General features: G+C 34.9%; 1 protein-coding gene across 3 annotated transcripts in view; it reads right to left on the minus strand.

Annotated features, from left to right (window-relative positions):
- The window catches only part of NKAIN2 (sodium/potassium transporting ATPase interacting 2), a 980,961-nt gene that overhangs the window by 508,605 nt on the left and 456,100 nt on the right, over positions 1–16,256 (minus strand). For all 3 annotated transcript variants that reach the window (XR_007470706.1, XR_004477515.2, XM_049695657.1), the window contains one exon: positions 12,874–13,011. Coding sequence is in view for 1 of the 3 variants with exons in the window: in XM_049695657.1 (XP_049551614.1) it covers positions 12,874–13,011 (138 nt within the window). In the remaining 2 variants the exon portion in view is untranslated. The remainder of the gene's footprint in view (positions 1–12,873; positions 13,012–16,256) is intronic.

Below are 16,256 nucleotides of genomic sequence, written 5' to 3' on the forward strand. Positions count from 1 at the left end.
ATCAGCATTTTGAATACATTTTGGTTTCATTTTTATACATTCTTAATTGTTTTTCTGTACCCAAATACCCTTGTCTTTAGTCTTCTCAAGGTTAGTAACTGGCATTACACTCCATCAGTTGCTATTATTCAAGTGTAAAGGTAGAATAATTGTCAGCTTGGTAGAGAATTTACTAAATATCACTAAATATATAAAGTATAAATACATATGCATTTGACAGTATTACATTTTGATTGGGACCATTTCAGAAGCAGCCTTCATGCCAGAGATCTGTGGTTATTTGAACCTTTATTGCTAGTGATTTCTTGACTGTGATACCTGTAACACCTGGCAATGAGATCCCTGTAGATGTGGTCACTGAAATTAAGATGATTCCTGATTCCTGGTTGTGTATGATTTAACATCAAAGCCCCCAGGAACTACTGAATGGGATTAATAAATTTCTTGTTCTATTAAAGATATATGTATCTTTAATAGAGAGAGAGGGAGAGGGAGAACTTTCATATTGTAACATCTTTCTGTGACCTATTACTTACTGCCTATATACTGCCTGTCTTCCCCACAAGAGCTTGGATTTGGTCTTTTCAGTGTTGAATCCACAGTGTCTAGAAGAGTGTCTGGCACAGAGTAAGTGCTAGTCAATATTTGTATAGTGAAAGAACAAAGAATTACTTTTATTAGTTTTGTCAGAAAATAAATCTAGAAAGCTTTCTTGTGTGTTTGTTTTGGAAAACTTTGTCAGTTCACATGTTTAGTCTTAAAATTATGTGCATCCAATATTTAAGTTCATCAGGAACTCAAGATTAAACAACCTAATGCATAAGGAAAGCATTACTATTCCCAGGATTGGGATGAAGGAGAGCAGAATATGACGCCCCAAAATACGCCGCTTTGGCATATTGATTATTTTGAATTAGTTGAAAGAAATCTCCCATGTAAAGGGTACCCCCTATACCAGGACAAAGAGAGACATTCTTATCACCAGAGATAGGGAATTTACGGCCAAGAAGGCTGTATAAACAAACCTTGTTACTTCCTCACTAATTTACTACCCCAATGCAAAACTTCTTTGTCTTATCAATTCTTCAAAAATGCATTGTTTCTTTCTCTAAAAGGCATAAGAGCTGCCTGCTTTGGTCACTTCTTTGAGTCTCATATTTTTAATGGATTCCTACAGGTAGAAAATTAAATTTATCTTTCTCCTGTTAATCCATAATTTAATTATTAAACCATCCAAAGAACCTAGAAGGGAAGAAGGGAAAAGTTTTCCTTCTCTACAGAGACAAGAGAGATTTTTCTTGTGAGTCTGTTGAAAGCAATGCTTTCAACAAAATCTTTACAATGAATCAAGGTCATAAGTCTGTTTCTCATAAAATCACTTAATGTAGGTTAATTGACATATTGCTAAAATGCAATTCAGGAGTAAAAAATATCCTGTGAATGGCAGTGATTTTGAGGTTTTCCTGAAAAGCACTAGGCATGCAGATAATCTATAATACTGGCTAACTGGAGGCCCATGGACTTTAATGGACAGTCCGCTGGTGGTTAGAATGATACCAGGAAGGTGAGAAGTAGACAAGACTTGTACTTGACTAAACCACACACCTAGGCACACAGGTAGGCTAATGAATTTCAACAGCAGAATCATGGTTCTCCGCTACAGAAAATATCAGGTTTACACTTAACAGACAAAAGGACAATTTACGTCCTACAAAATCTACACCGTAAAAATTTGCTGCATTTTGTTGTAAACTAGACAACTGTTTTGGGTATATGTACTCAAACTGCTTCTTCAGTCATTAAAAAGAAAAACCAAAAAATAAACAAACAAAAAAACACCCGAGAATGCCAAGGCACTGGCTGGTAAACCTTGCAAAATAAACTGGTTATAAAATGTACACATAAGTAATTATATGACATTACTCTATGCATAAGGTAACTATATATAGGCTTGTGAAATATTTGGAGGTTTCTCCCCTAAATGCTGACTGTAATTTTAGAAAAATAGAACTGTTACTACATTTTTGGTACTAATTCTAAACATACCAGGTGTCTAATAAAGGCACTCAGTAAAGGCACTCTTAGTTTAGGATGATAAAATCATGTCATCTACATATTAGATAATATTTACTATTTTTATCTAAAAGTGGTATCAAGTTATTAGGGAACAGTTTACAAAGGGTCTGAGACATATCCCTATCTGGTCACACCCATGTAACTAATAAGACAATAAAAGTTTAGAACTGAATTCTTAAAATTTTCCCCCAAATTATTCATCTTGCTTTAATCATTGCCTTGTCAAATGACTCCACCATTTCCCAGTCTCTTCTTGAAAACATCTACAAACATATCTGTCATTTCATTTCTCCTTCCCCACCATGTTGCTAGCCATTTAGGACCACTACCTATATAAAACCCTTTAATTGTCTACAGAATGTCTTATATAAACAATTTAGCACGGTCAAGTATTTTCTTCACAACCTGGTCCCTATCTACATATTTAGCCTTACTTTTAATCAGTACAGCCTCTGCGTAGCAGCCATGTGTACCTGATATAAATCAATAAAAATACAATTATATATTTAAACACCTTCATGTTTTCACTTTTGTTACCTTTGCCTGAAATTCTCCCCTCTTCCTGTCTTTTCCATGATACACTACTCATACTTTAAGTCTTAGTTCATGTGTCATTTCGTCTATGAAGCACCTCCTGAACCTTTCCAGCCCCCAGGTTGACTTACCCAACCTGTTCTGGGGATCTTGTGATATCCTTTACGTATTTCTCTCATAGTATTTATGAAAAGCATTGTGTTTACATGGTTACATGTTTCTTTCCCCCTCTATTAAAATGTAAACATTTGGAGCCTTTGTTTACATGGTATGCCTTTTGCATAGCACAGTGCTTACCATATAATGGACAATCAATTAATGGCTTTTTAAAGGGTGAAGAGATTCTAACAGTCATTGGCTTTCCACACCTTTGCATAACAAAGCCGCCTGCTCAGCTCTCACTGAAAATAGGAAATGATTCCAAAGTAACATATGTTTAATGCACTTTAATAGTTATCATTCCACTTTTGATTCAAAACGGCAAACTGAGCATGCAGCCTGTACAGTATTGCTAAAATTATTAGCAATAAAGCATCAGCAGCAGAGCTATTTCTGCCAACTGCTGGAAGAGGAAGACCAGACATTTAAGTGCTGACTAATAAGCAGAGTGGAGCAACTGGCAGTCCAGGATGTGTATGGAGGGGCAGTAGACACAAAGGAAGCTAAACTACTAGGCAGAATTCTTTATAATCTGAGACTGGAGGAAGGAACATGTAAACAAAGGGGTGTGTAAAAGTGGGCTGGAAAACAGAGATAGTTCCTCCACCACCTTTAGAACCAGAAAACCATTTAATCCCCTAGAGAGAAAATGAGATTTTTTTAATAAGTAAATAAACAGTTATTAATACATAATAACTATTAAATGAAATTATCTGGGGATAACAAAGTCAAATGTTCAAAAGCATAGAAAATCATCAAAATGATAGATACATACAAAGTCCAGAGTTGAAGGTATTTGTGCTTTCAAATCAAAAGGGCCTACAAAATTTTCAGTTAGGTCCACACTTAAACACCTCATTTGGAAATGGTAAGACAACACACATGAAATGAATATTTCAAGAATTTTTAAAAAGTTATCTACGAATGAAGAACAGATCAATATCAGACTTCCCATGAATAACACTGCTTCCTAGAATACAATTGAACAATTACTTCAGTGCTTGAAGGAAAATTAATTCTCACCCATGAATTCGTCCTCTAGTAAACCTATTACTCAAGTGTAAAGATAGAATAAACTCAGAAAGCTTACCTCGTGAACATGATTTTTCAGGAATTTGGGTGAAGAGTATCATAAAGAAAATACGTAGGATCTAACAAAGCTTGAATCTAACTCAAGGGGGTGCAGAGCAGGGAAGATGGATGTGTAATAGGCCTGGAGAGTCACCAATTTAGACAGGAGAGGATAGGGTACTGAGAGGGAAGTCTCCAGGGAAGAAGAGCCTAGCCTAAAAACAAAAACCCACATTTAAAATCATGATCAAATCTAAAGAAAATGGTCTAAATTCAAACAGGAAAGCAGTGGGTTTCCAAAATACAAATAGAATAAGAATTGGAAATATACTTAGGATACACTTCTTAAAAAAGCCTTTCTCTTACGTTCAAGAATAAAAGAAAGGCAAACTCTAGTGGATAGGGGGAGGGCGATTTGGGGGGTAGGGGCTGTCAAAACAAAGTGTGATCCAAAAATAAACTCGAGTGAAATGATTTTGCTTTTACAGACCCTCTGAGATGTCTATATATAGACCACAGAAGAACTATAAAGAGACTAGGAACAGCTGGAGAAGGGTAAGACTTTTATTTTAAGTCTAATTTTACATTTTGATTTTTAAAATTCTGCATAAATTAATATGATTTTTTTTATTTTAGGAAAGAAATAATACACACATATGTGTGTGTGTGTGTGTGTATATATATATATATATATATATATATCTCACGTCTCCTCTCAAAATTTTTTTCCAAAAATTATTAGATGACTTACAAATAGGAACTTAGATTGTTAAAATGTAATTACTTATATTTGTCACATTCTATAAATCTTTAGTCAAAGTCTAACATCAGAATGTGAGCACAAAGTTATCTTCTTGTAGAAAAAATGGCCCACAATTCCCTAAGGGAACACATCCTTTTGAGAATAAATTGCATTCACCATGTTGCATTATTACATTTATTTTAGGACTACAGGCTAAATCCATAAAAACTTGTAATGATGTTTTTTTTTTTTTCCCTTCCAGGCTTATGGGAAAAGAGTTAGTTTCACGATTACTCTAAGTCATTAGAAGCAATGTTAATTTACTACTATCTCAAGTCTTTTCATCTCTAATCTACATTGATTTTCTGTCCTGAACAGAAAGTGTGCATTTTTAATGCTTTAGCTGCAATACATTTTCTTTTGGGTAGTTTTTTTCCTGCAAAAAGTGAATAAAAGACTCAAAACAACTGTTTAAACATAGATTAATAATTTCCTAGACATGACTGAAAAGAGTACACAAATTTTTAGGGAGGTAACGTTACTAGAGTGAAAGAAGCATATGACCTGGAAATAGGGCCCAGAACCTACTCCTCATTTATTGCTGTTGGTTATAGTCTCCATGGGGACCTGAGCTCCTTGAACACTTAAAATTCAAATCATGGCTGATTATCAGTACATAGTAAATTCCAAAAATGTAGAGTCTTTTTTTTTTTTGTCACACAAATTGACTTTGTGACTATTTGCTTTTACAGACCCTCTGAAGAGTCTATACATTTCCCGAATCGCCGTAACAGAATGTTTTTACAAAATAGATCTCAGCTTTCTTTTCTGGTGCTCCAGGCACCTTGTGGCCCTCAAGACTTGCCCAGGATGACATGGGGATCCTTTCCTTTTAGTATACTGGCTCAAGGAAAAGCAAAATCAAGGAAGTCAATGCAGGTGTTGATTTGTCTGAAGCTGTCTCATTACTGTCTCTGTATGCCGTGCCCTCCCTCCATGGAGAGAAGGATGTGTGTCAATTCACAGAGCAATACTCACTGACAAGCACATATTGATACTTTAAAAAAATAACTGTAGAAAAAAACAAACGAGAAACCAAAAAAGCGCGGCCCAAATTGAGGAACAAAAGTTTAGTGCTCAGCAACAATCTGAAATCATCCATCTAAAACCTTAATATGCAAACTAAAAGTAGTATTCAATTCTTCATTATTTTGGAAGAATGAGTAGGGGTCTAATGACAGTCTAATAGTTCATTATTTTAAAAACCCAAGGAATGAAGATTCACGAACACTGGCTTTTCTTTCTAACCATCACAGCCCTGCTTCCTGAAATTAGCTTTAATCACGTTATTTTAATCTCTTGATTTTTCGGTAACAAAACAGGAAACCAATCCCAATTTTTCCCACTCATTTAATTTTGGATTAGCTATTGTACTTTTTCATGGAAAACTCTTCAATAGGTACAATAATATACATACATACATACATATTTTTGGTATATAATATGGGTGTTTTTTCGGTTACATAGAAACAAACTCTCCCATCAGTTATTGGAAGCTCTTTGCAAATAAATGTGGAAAGAGATACTTTTGTTCTTAATTAATATATATATAATATATTATACATAATTATATATATTGTATATAATTATATATAATATATAATTTAATATATATTAGATGTAAATTATGTTATATATGCATATGTACATATGCATACATATGAATTACCATTATTAAAATGCTGGTTGCCATAATAAAATTTGTTTTAAATACCATTCTAATTCACTATTTCTGGAACTTAAGGATTCCCTATGATATTGTTCTTCTGCAAAAATATCCATCGCTAAAGGTTTTGTGTTCTTAATTCTTGAGAAATAAGGTCATTTCCTCACTAAATACAGAGCTAAAAACCTAATCCTTGATATAGGGATGGCAGAGCACAATTTAAAATCTAAATGATCTTCAAACTGCAAATGCCATGATGGATTTTGGATTTGCCAATAACTTAACAAAACCTGTTTTCATTTGTCAGATAAATTGTGGCCCTCTGAGCTGTGCACCTAAAAGACAGTTCAGTACAATGGTTAAGAGAAGGGGTTTGATTAACAGCATGGGTCCACATCCTGACTCTGCTATTTCCTAGTCATACCAGTTTGAACAAAAATTTTATAAAGTTAATGTGAGTTCTGTAGGATTTGTAGAGGAAGGTATCTAGTAGAATCTGTGGATAGTAATGGAAGTGGTAAGAAAAAAAGAAACATGATTCTTATAAATATTACTGTGATTTTGGTATGCCGTCCTCTTCTCTGTTTTTATGAAATCTGAGTAATGGATTTTTAGCTATTTTGAATCTATTTCTAGTTTTGGGATGAGTTTCATCGACCAAGCCAGTGGTTCCAAGCTCTATAAATTATTCTTTTTTCTTTCAAAAATAACTTGGTTAAACAGAGAGAAACAAAGCAAGGGAGGGAGGGAAGGAAGGAAGGAGAAGGAAAAAAAGGAAAGAAGGAAGGAAGAAAGGAAGGAAAGAAGGAAGGGAGGGAGGAAGGAATGGAGGGAGGGGAAAAAAAATTGAGAGTTATGGCAACATGTCTTGTGGCAATATCTCCAAACAAATTGCTATGCCTTCACCAGGTAGGAACCTACACACTCCTCAGATTATTTTAGACAGTTTAAAGCAGTGCAACTCATTAACATTTTTGGTCATTAACTAATAACCACTGGATATCTTAAATCATGTTCTGCTTGCCAGTGTCTTTAGCCCAAATGAAGATGCATTTGGCAATTCCATTTATGACATAAGCTAATTCTTTCATGGGAGCCATTTGTATGTATTTATGTATGAATTATTCCACCAGAATTAATCTGGCCTTTTCTTTGGGACTCTCGATGCTATAGACAATTATACAGTACAGACGATTTCTATGGATTCTTGCTTCAGATTTCCTTTGCTTGGAATTGAAAGCAGCTATTTAATTTTACTTCAACATATTATATTCTTTGAAATGACAGAGGCCCACAAAGGGTATTAACGAGTTCTTGTCCTAATTAACTGTTTTAAATTTAAAATTTTTTCTTCTTTGCTCTTATGAAATAGAAGACTAGTAGAGGAAAAAAAACTCATTACCAGTGCTATTTAAATTTTATTGGTTGCTACTGTGCTCAGTGTTTCAGAGGATGTCCACATGCTTTTTTGTGAGGGGGGGTAGTTTTCAATTAAACAATAAAATGTCCCATCAATAAACTGAAACTCTTTACAAATAGCAAATGTGGAAAGGGATACTTTTTCCTTAGATTCTATTTCAGGGCATCTGCCTTTTTCTTTTAGCAAAATTAGCCCTAAGGATAATGAAGACATCATCACACTTTTCAAAATGAAATTTAAAGCAATAGAGGATATCATGAAGGGAAAGGGAGTTAATTTTAATAAGAGAAAAGTAATACAAATCAAAATGAAATTGATATTTAAAGGGTAAATACCTTTACTATGTGATCCAAATATAAAAATTGTTATGATAAACACCTCTATGGAAAAAAAATGAGCAAACACAAAATGACAGTCCCTCGAAAAGGAAATAAAAATGGTTAATGAATATATGAAAAAGCCCAACTCAGTAAAATAAGAAATGCAATAAAAAATGATACTTTTTCTCCTAGTAGATTAAAAAATATGAGAACAGATAATATTCAGGGTTAGCAAGAGTGCAGAGAAATACACTGTGCTGTACACTGGTGGGAGGATAATTCAATAAAATGATTTTGGATCAGTAATTATCAATTATATAACAAAAAACTTAAAATTGTTCATATTATTTAGTTATATCTAGGTATTTCTCCTAAGGACTGAAATCAGAAATGAAGATGAGGGTATTTTTTTATGGAGATGATTATAGGGAAATATGTATCATAAAAACATGAAAATAGTATAATGTGTAATAATATATAATATACCATAAGATACAGCATATATTATGTTTCATAGTATAATATATAATAATAGTGTAAAAGGTTAAATGAACAATGAAATAGCCATATGAAGTCCAAAATTGATGTCACATTACATAAAAAAAATACACGAGATGTAGCATAATCAGATACATTTCAGTTGCACATACGTGAAGGAAATGTGCAAAAATATCAATAATAAGTTTCACTTGTGAAATTATGAAAGTGCTTATCTCTATTTTTATACTAAATTGTTTTCTATTGCAATATAAAATGACAAATATAGAAATCATAAAGGCTTATATTTTTAGGGGAGAGGAAAAGAAATTTCATTGTTAATATTTACGTCTCCAGAGTACAGAGAGCCTATGGAAATTTCTTAACTGCAGCAGTACAGTGTTGTTAGTTACAGCTTGTCTGATAACTGTAGGAAGTTATCAGATCTCCCAGTTACCAGGAAGATTCCTGCTAAACTCAGATCCTTCATTGACCAGAATTTCTGTCATCTATGATTCCATTCAAGTTTCTTTTAATTAAAATTCCTTTTATCAGACTTCCCTGGTGATGCAGTGGTTAAGAATCCTCCTGCCAATGCAGGGGACATGGGTTCGAGCCCTGGTCCAGGAAGATCCCACATGCCATGGAGCAACGAAACCCATGCGCTGCAACTACTGAGCCTGCACTCTAGAGACTGCGTGCCACAACTACTGAGCCCACACGCCACAACTACGGAAGCCCAGGTGCCTAGAGCCCATGCTCCACAACCACAACAAGAGAAGCCACCACAGTGAGAAGCCTGTGCACTGCAACGAAGAGGAGCCCCCACTCGCCGCAAGTAGAGAAAGCTCGCGTGCAGCAACGAAGACCCAACGCAGCCAAAAAATAAAAATTTCTTTTATCATCTTTAGGCAAACAAAATTTTTGACTCCATTTTTATGGCAAATTCTCTATTTTCCTGAATCAACTTTTGACCTTCAACATGACATCATGCCACTAGATTCCATGAATTTGGTAAACAGAAATGGTTTGTTATACAGAAATTACAGAGAAATAGATAACTAGAACAGAAATTGAGTGGTACTGTAACACAAACCTAAAACACACAGCATTAATTTTGAGACAAGGTGGCAGCTGGAGACCAGAAGGGCAGTGAGAAGAATCAGTGAAAACAGGAAAAACAGTAAAGAAATTGTTTTTGAGGACTGGAGAAAAGAGGACTCACAATAATTATTATTGGAACAATAAGCTTAACTATTGCCTGAAATAATTTTGAAGATAGAAAATATACCTATAAACTTGTGGATCTGGCTAAAGGGATATCCAAGCAAACAGTTGACAGTGTTATTTGTAATATTTTAGCCATACATAACATGGTATTATAAGAGAGATGAGCTAAAGAAAGAACAATTCAGTTTTCAAGTAGAATTTAGAAGATATATTGCTAACTCAAGACTTTCTGGGTTGGAAAATAAAAGTTTCACATTTACAGCATCTCCAGCTGGCAAAAGATTTTCCAAGTTAAGACACTGTTTCAAGAAAAAGAACAGATTAAGGATTCTGTCTGCAAGACAAGATCAAATCAAAGATGTAGCGCTAAGACACAGTGTTAAGATCTCAGAAAGATTTCAGAGATCCTCTCAATTATATAAAAGTTCTACATCTTAAATGTGTCCCACAGTATCCTAACTCTTATGTAACACTAGAGAGAGTGTCCTGTCTTGAAAACACAGGACACTGTCTCTAGTGGGTATGTATTTTATTGAAGAGGATTGATAGGAACAGAATAAAGGGACAAAGTAGGTGATTAAACAGTTAATCCCACTAGGGGATTGTAAGTAGAGAAAAGTAGAGGAAAAAAGTATGGGAGACCCCCATAAGTTAATGACCATTCAAGAAAGCAGGTTTGCTTAACCACAAAACCATGGAGGCTTGTTTAGCAACAAAACCATGCAACAGAAGCATGAGACATGCCCCCAAACAATAAACAATGATGGCATGAGACCCACATCCTGCCCAAGGAGCTTAGTAGGTTAATGATTCCTAGGACACACTCCTCTGCACACACTAAAAACAAAAATATAAAGAAAAGGTCACATTATACTAAAACGTGAGATGATTTACCATTTTTAGCATATGTTGCCACCTTTTTTGCTCATTTCCATTGCACCACCGACAGTCCTGGCTTGACCAGGTAGGGACAAGAAAACTCCCCCACACAACATGGAGGAGGAGCTGATGATAGAAGCTTGCCATCTACTCAAGAATGAGGAAGAAGGTGGTCTTCTCTCCCTATCCACTTTTCCTTTGATTATAAAACTGTAGCCCAGTAAGTTCGTGGCATGGCACCCTCTCGCCCGCTTGCTTGTAAGCTTCACAAGTTTCCCATTCTAATAAATCACTTCTTATCTATCAATTTGCCTCTCGCTGAATTCTTTCTGCACCGAGGCATAAAGAACCAGAGCTCCACGGAGCCGCCCCGCCCCCCCCCCCCCGCCCCGCATAGAATGCCACCTAGTGGTTTCGGGATGGAATTATAATTTGGTACACAGAAATATCACACAAAAAAATTTAAGAGTTGTAGCAGCTTAAAATAAAAGTGGCGGAAAGAGTTCAACCAATAGCTTACAACACCATGCTCTATTTTAAATTGGCTATCAGGCTATTTCTAGTATATACAGTTCAGTATTATTTTCAAATGATAATAAGCATAAAATTATTATAGCTAACATTTACTGAGCACTTTTTAAATACCAAGCATTGTGCCGAGATCATTTATAGAATATCCCACTTACTCCTCAAAAAAAAAAAAAACAAAAAAAAAAAAAAACAAAAACAAACACAAAAAACCTTTTAAACTGTTCAAACATTTTGATCCACACCTAGATTTTCATTCCAGGAACTTTATCACAAAAAAGAGATGACATATTTATATGGTGATACTCAGAGCAACACTATTTATTAGAATAAAATCATGGAAAAGCCTCAAAGTCTAATGAAAGAGGAAAGTTAAATTGAGAATCTTTCACATGATGGCTTATAATATATCAATTGAAGCATATGAGTCACTATAACTATTGCTTTCATTTTTAATGTAAAAAATCTAAGGATTGGTCAGGTTATGCTGTCCAAAGTCACACAGAAATTGGTAGATGAAAGATTTCAACCCTGGAATTATGACTTCAGAAAACCCACTCCCAAGCACTGTACCACCTTCCTTATATTGGATCAAATTACAATTTATAAAAGAAAGTAAACACTACTATCATATCTTATGCATTGAGAAACTTCACTCTGCAACAGAACACATCCTATTTGTAATCTTGTGAAAAGTATTACAAGATTTACAGGGAAACACACCCTTAGAGGTATGTTCCCAGAGGAGAAGACTATGGGCTTCTGACTCAGCCTTAGCCAGACAGTGGATATCTGGATCCCAGCTGCCACCACATTGCCTGTTTCAGTGCCAATGAGCTTTATCTGGGTCCCAGATGACAGAGAGTGAACAGGTCATAGGAGGGCATCTTTTATGTTAAGGAGGCTTTCGTGAAACCCGAGAAGGCCTGCTGGTTTGTGTTGAATAAGGCAGATATTTAGCTACACTGTCTTATATAAATGCCTTTACCAAACTTTTGCTTTATAATTTAAAATAAATGCCTATAGATTTTTGCTTTGTCAAAAACAGTAGAAAAAAATGATGACACTAAAAAAATCTACATTAATGAAGAGCTATAGCTGAGATCTGAGGCACATACAAGAGTAAAAGATCTTGTTATGGTTCCCATAGCAACTGCAACACAGTTGCATTTCACTTTTATGTTAAGTACGTTTAACTTGAGTGGGAATGCAAAATACTTCCTCTGAGCCAAAAAGAGAATTATGGAGAACACAGAGACCATGTTCCAGACTATTCTGGCTTTCAAGTATGTCAAATATTAACCCTAATATGTATTAACATTTTCCCATCAATACTATATGTTCATTTGTATTGATTTTAAACTACCTTTATTCAATTTATAAAATATAATTATCTAAAATGGGAAGAAGTCCCATTAAAATCTGTTAAATCAGAAACCATGACTTTACAATTCATACATATAGGGGCACTGTCCTGCTTGTAATTATAAGAGAATATTGGCTGAAAGTACAATCTATGAAAATACAATCTGATTCCATTCACTGCCAAGTGTTTTAAGCTTGACATTTTTAATTACTGTAGATATAATCTGAAACTATATAAACAAACACATGGTGCTTTAAGCAAAGGATATACATAAAAATTTTCAAGACATTTGTAGTTTGCATATTTTTCTCTATTTCAATAATGAAAAGCAGGGAGGGTACTTACTCCTGTTATGTAACGAGGTCTATATTGAATAGTTCCAAATAAACCAAGAATGACGATAATAATATGTACAAAATTTGCCAGGATAGGTGCCCACTGATATCCAAGGAAGTCAAATATTTGCCTCTCCAGCACACAAACCTAGAAGAGCAAAACAGGATATATAGATAAGCACAGTGATGAGAGAAAATAAAGGATCACACCGACATTATAATTAGCAATTGTAACTGTGTTACCATATTTGGCATTTGTCTTTAACAGTGAGAAAGACATTTTTAGGTATACTTCAAAGGAAGACTATGGAAGCCGTGGATCCAGAGACAGGTACAATCCTTTCAGGGATGATTTTATGGAGGCATCAAGTAGTATTCGCAGGATGTCATCTGTGCAGTCACAGGATAAATTATATTGTCATAAGCATTGTCAAACACTTGAAGTCATCAACCAGCAAGTTCGGGAAATGACGTCCACACCAAGGGCTTGTTGTTAGGATCTGCTCAAATGTCACTGTATAAGTTGGGAATAGAGCAAAGGGGGTTGATGGAGAGGAAAAAGAATTCTTTGGCAAGTCAAGAGACCAGATTCTGGATGTCGACCTGCCACTAGGCAGCTGTAGTGCCCCAGGTAAGTCATTTCCTTCCTCTGGGAGTCTGATTTGATTACTCATTTGTAAAATGTAAGACTTTGACTAATGTCTAGGGTCCTTCTAACTTTAATAGTACTAGATTATAAATCAAATGTGACTTTAAAAAAAATCATATCCAGTTACCTATAGTAACCAGGAAAAAGAAGGGCCCTGAAAGAAACTTAAAACAATTTTTTATTTTAAAAAATAAAAATAAAGCATCACTGTTATAAAAACAAGAAACTTAAGGCATTTGAAATTCTTCCATATTCATCTGTGTTTACAAGTTTACAATTAAGTCATATGTAAACAGTGGGGGAAAAAAAGCAAAACCAATCAACCAACCAACTCACCGACCAACCAAACAACACCCTGAGATTGGTCAGTACTCCAGAAGTGCCACTTTATATTGACAAGTGAAACCTGAATAGCTGACAAGCCTCTCATCAGATCTAACAAAGCAAAAGGGAATGGTGTGAATTAAACTCAGCTTTATTTTTCCTGCCTGCCCTCAGGTGGAATGATAACAAACTGTCTGTTCCTAGTAAAACGTTGTAAAAGGACCTGATGTTAAGCACTGGAGATTCAACAATTGTTTTTCAATTAACTTTTAAAGGAAAATGATTTTAAAACCCCTAAGTCACTAACTATGCTTTATCACTCTGCTTTAATGATATTTCTTTTCAGAAGGACACACTAACTCTTCAAACAGACGGTTTGCTTTTAAATTAAATACCTGTAGCCTAGGTTTGAAGACTTCTTGAATGACCACTATTCCCACTGCAGTTCTTTAACTGACAGCACATTTTCTCATCAGGCATTGAAGGAGAAAATAAACTCATGACAACTGTTTGCATGACACCTCTATTTCCTAAGACACACCAGGTACCATGTTACGTTGTAACAGTAAGAGTCCAGCCTAAACAAATCTTAAGTTTCACTTAGTCCTGGAAGTGAATAAAAAAAAAAAAAAAGAGAGGATCTAGGTCCAGGTCTGTTCTATGCTACATATTCTAAATCCAAAATACCCACCAGAGTCCCAACAGTGGAATTCAATATTCTGATTGATTAACAAACAGACTGTCATGGAATATGCACATAACCCAAGCCTCATAAACTTTGAACTGTCTCCTGATGAAACATTCCTTCAATTGTTATCCTGCAGTCAACACTCCTTATAAAGGAGGCCCATTTGTGATGTTAAGCAATATTACGTATGCCTTGTTGGAATTCATCAACATTACCAAAAGATAAGTGGTTGTTCTCAGCATTGCTAATTGTCTATATAAAAGCTCCCTCTAACACAGAACTGTTATCTTTATCCTATGAATAAACAGTAAGTACAAATGTAAAACAGCAGCAAGAAGAATTTAAACTCTATAAATTTTGAACATCATAACTGTGGGGACACAGCAGGGAAAAGGTATAGAGGATGAAGTGCATCAGTCAAACAGTGGGAAATCCCTCAATAAATGCTCCAATTATGGAAGAAAAGAGCAAGTACTATCGTTAATTATAACAAATATATAGAGAATAATATACTCACTAAGTCTGCAAGGCTAAAATGAAGTTGCATCAACATTTATCAGTCTTCTTTTATGACAGAACTAATGGTTTCATCAAACATTACTTATGAGGTTATGCAGACTGAACAAGCTAATGTGCAGTTCTTCACTAATAGTATTTCTGCTTTTTCCTCCTCTTTTTGATGGGCTCCTTAGTCATCCTAAGTAGCTTTATCACAGGTTTTACTGTTTAGAGCTAAGGCTGAAGAATGGAAGATTTCAGTAAGTATAAAGGGAATTAACAATTTAGAGTAGGTACAGTCTTTCCTAAGAACTCCTTCCAACAGGATGTATATTAACTATGAAATCACTAGGAGGTTGTGGAGTTAGAGGAAAGAGAATGTTTTCTTTTTTAATTTAATTGAATTTTTAAAAATTAAAGTATAGTTGATTTACAATGTTGTGAGAGTTTCAGGTATACAGCACGGTGATTCAGTTATACACACGCACACACACACAACACACACACACATACATATATATTCTTTTTCAGATTCTTTTCCCTTATAGGTTATTACAAAATAATGAGAATAATTCCCTGGCTATACCGTAGGTCCTTGTTGACTCTCTATTTTATATATAGTAGTGTGTCTATGTTAATCCCAACCTCCTAATTTATTCCCTCCCCTTTGATAACCATAAGTTTTTTTCTATGTCTGTGAGTCTCTTTCTGTTTTGTAAATAAGTTCATCTGTATCCTTTTTTTTGTAGATTCCACATGTAAGTGATATCATATAATATTTGTCTTTCTCTGTCTGGCTTACTTCACTTAGTATGATAATCTCTATGTCCATCCATGTTGCTGGACAGTATTTCATTCAACTGGTATTCATTTTAAATGGCAGTATTTCATTCTTTTTTATGGCTGAGTACTATTTGTTAAAACACTTACTACATGCCAGACTTTCATACTATTCCTTGGTCATATATCGCCTCATTGAATCTGCACAAAACCCAGAGAAGTAAATATTATTGTCTTATTTTTCAGACTAAGAAATCTAAGATGTAGTGTGGCTATGTGATTTTCTTGCAGTCTCAGAAGTGGTAAGTGGTCCAACAGGAATGTAGGCGTATGTGCATGCCCTGTGCTGTGTCCTTGCTTTAGAACTCTTGCCACATCTAGTCCAAAAAGAGAAAGCTTTCACAGATTTTGCTGGTGGCATAGGCCGGGTACAGGACATGTGCTACACTTTTAC

The sequence above is a fragment of the Orcinus orca genome, chromosome 12 (genome assembly GCF_937001465.1).
Source record: "Orcinus orca chromosome 12, mOrcOrc1.1, whole genome shotgun sequence".
Taxonomy (NCBI): domain Eukaryota; kingdom Metazoa; phylum Chordata; class Mammalia; order Artiodactyla; family Delphinidae; genus Orcinus; species Orcinus orca.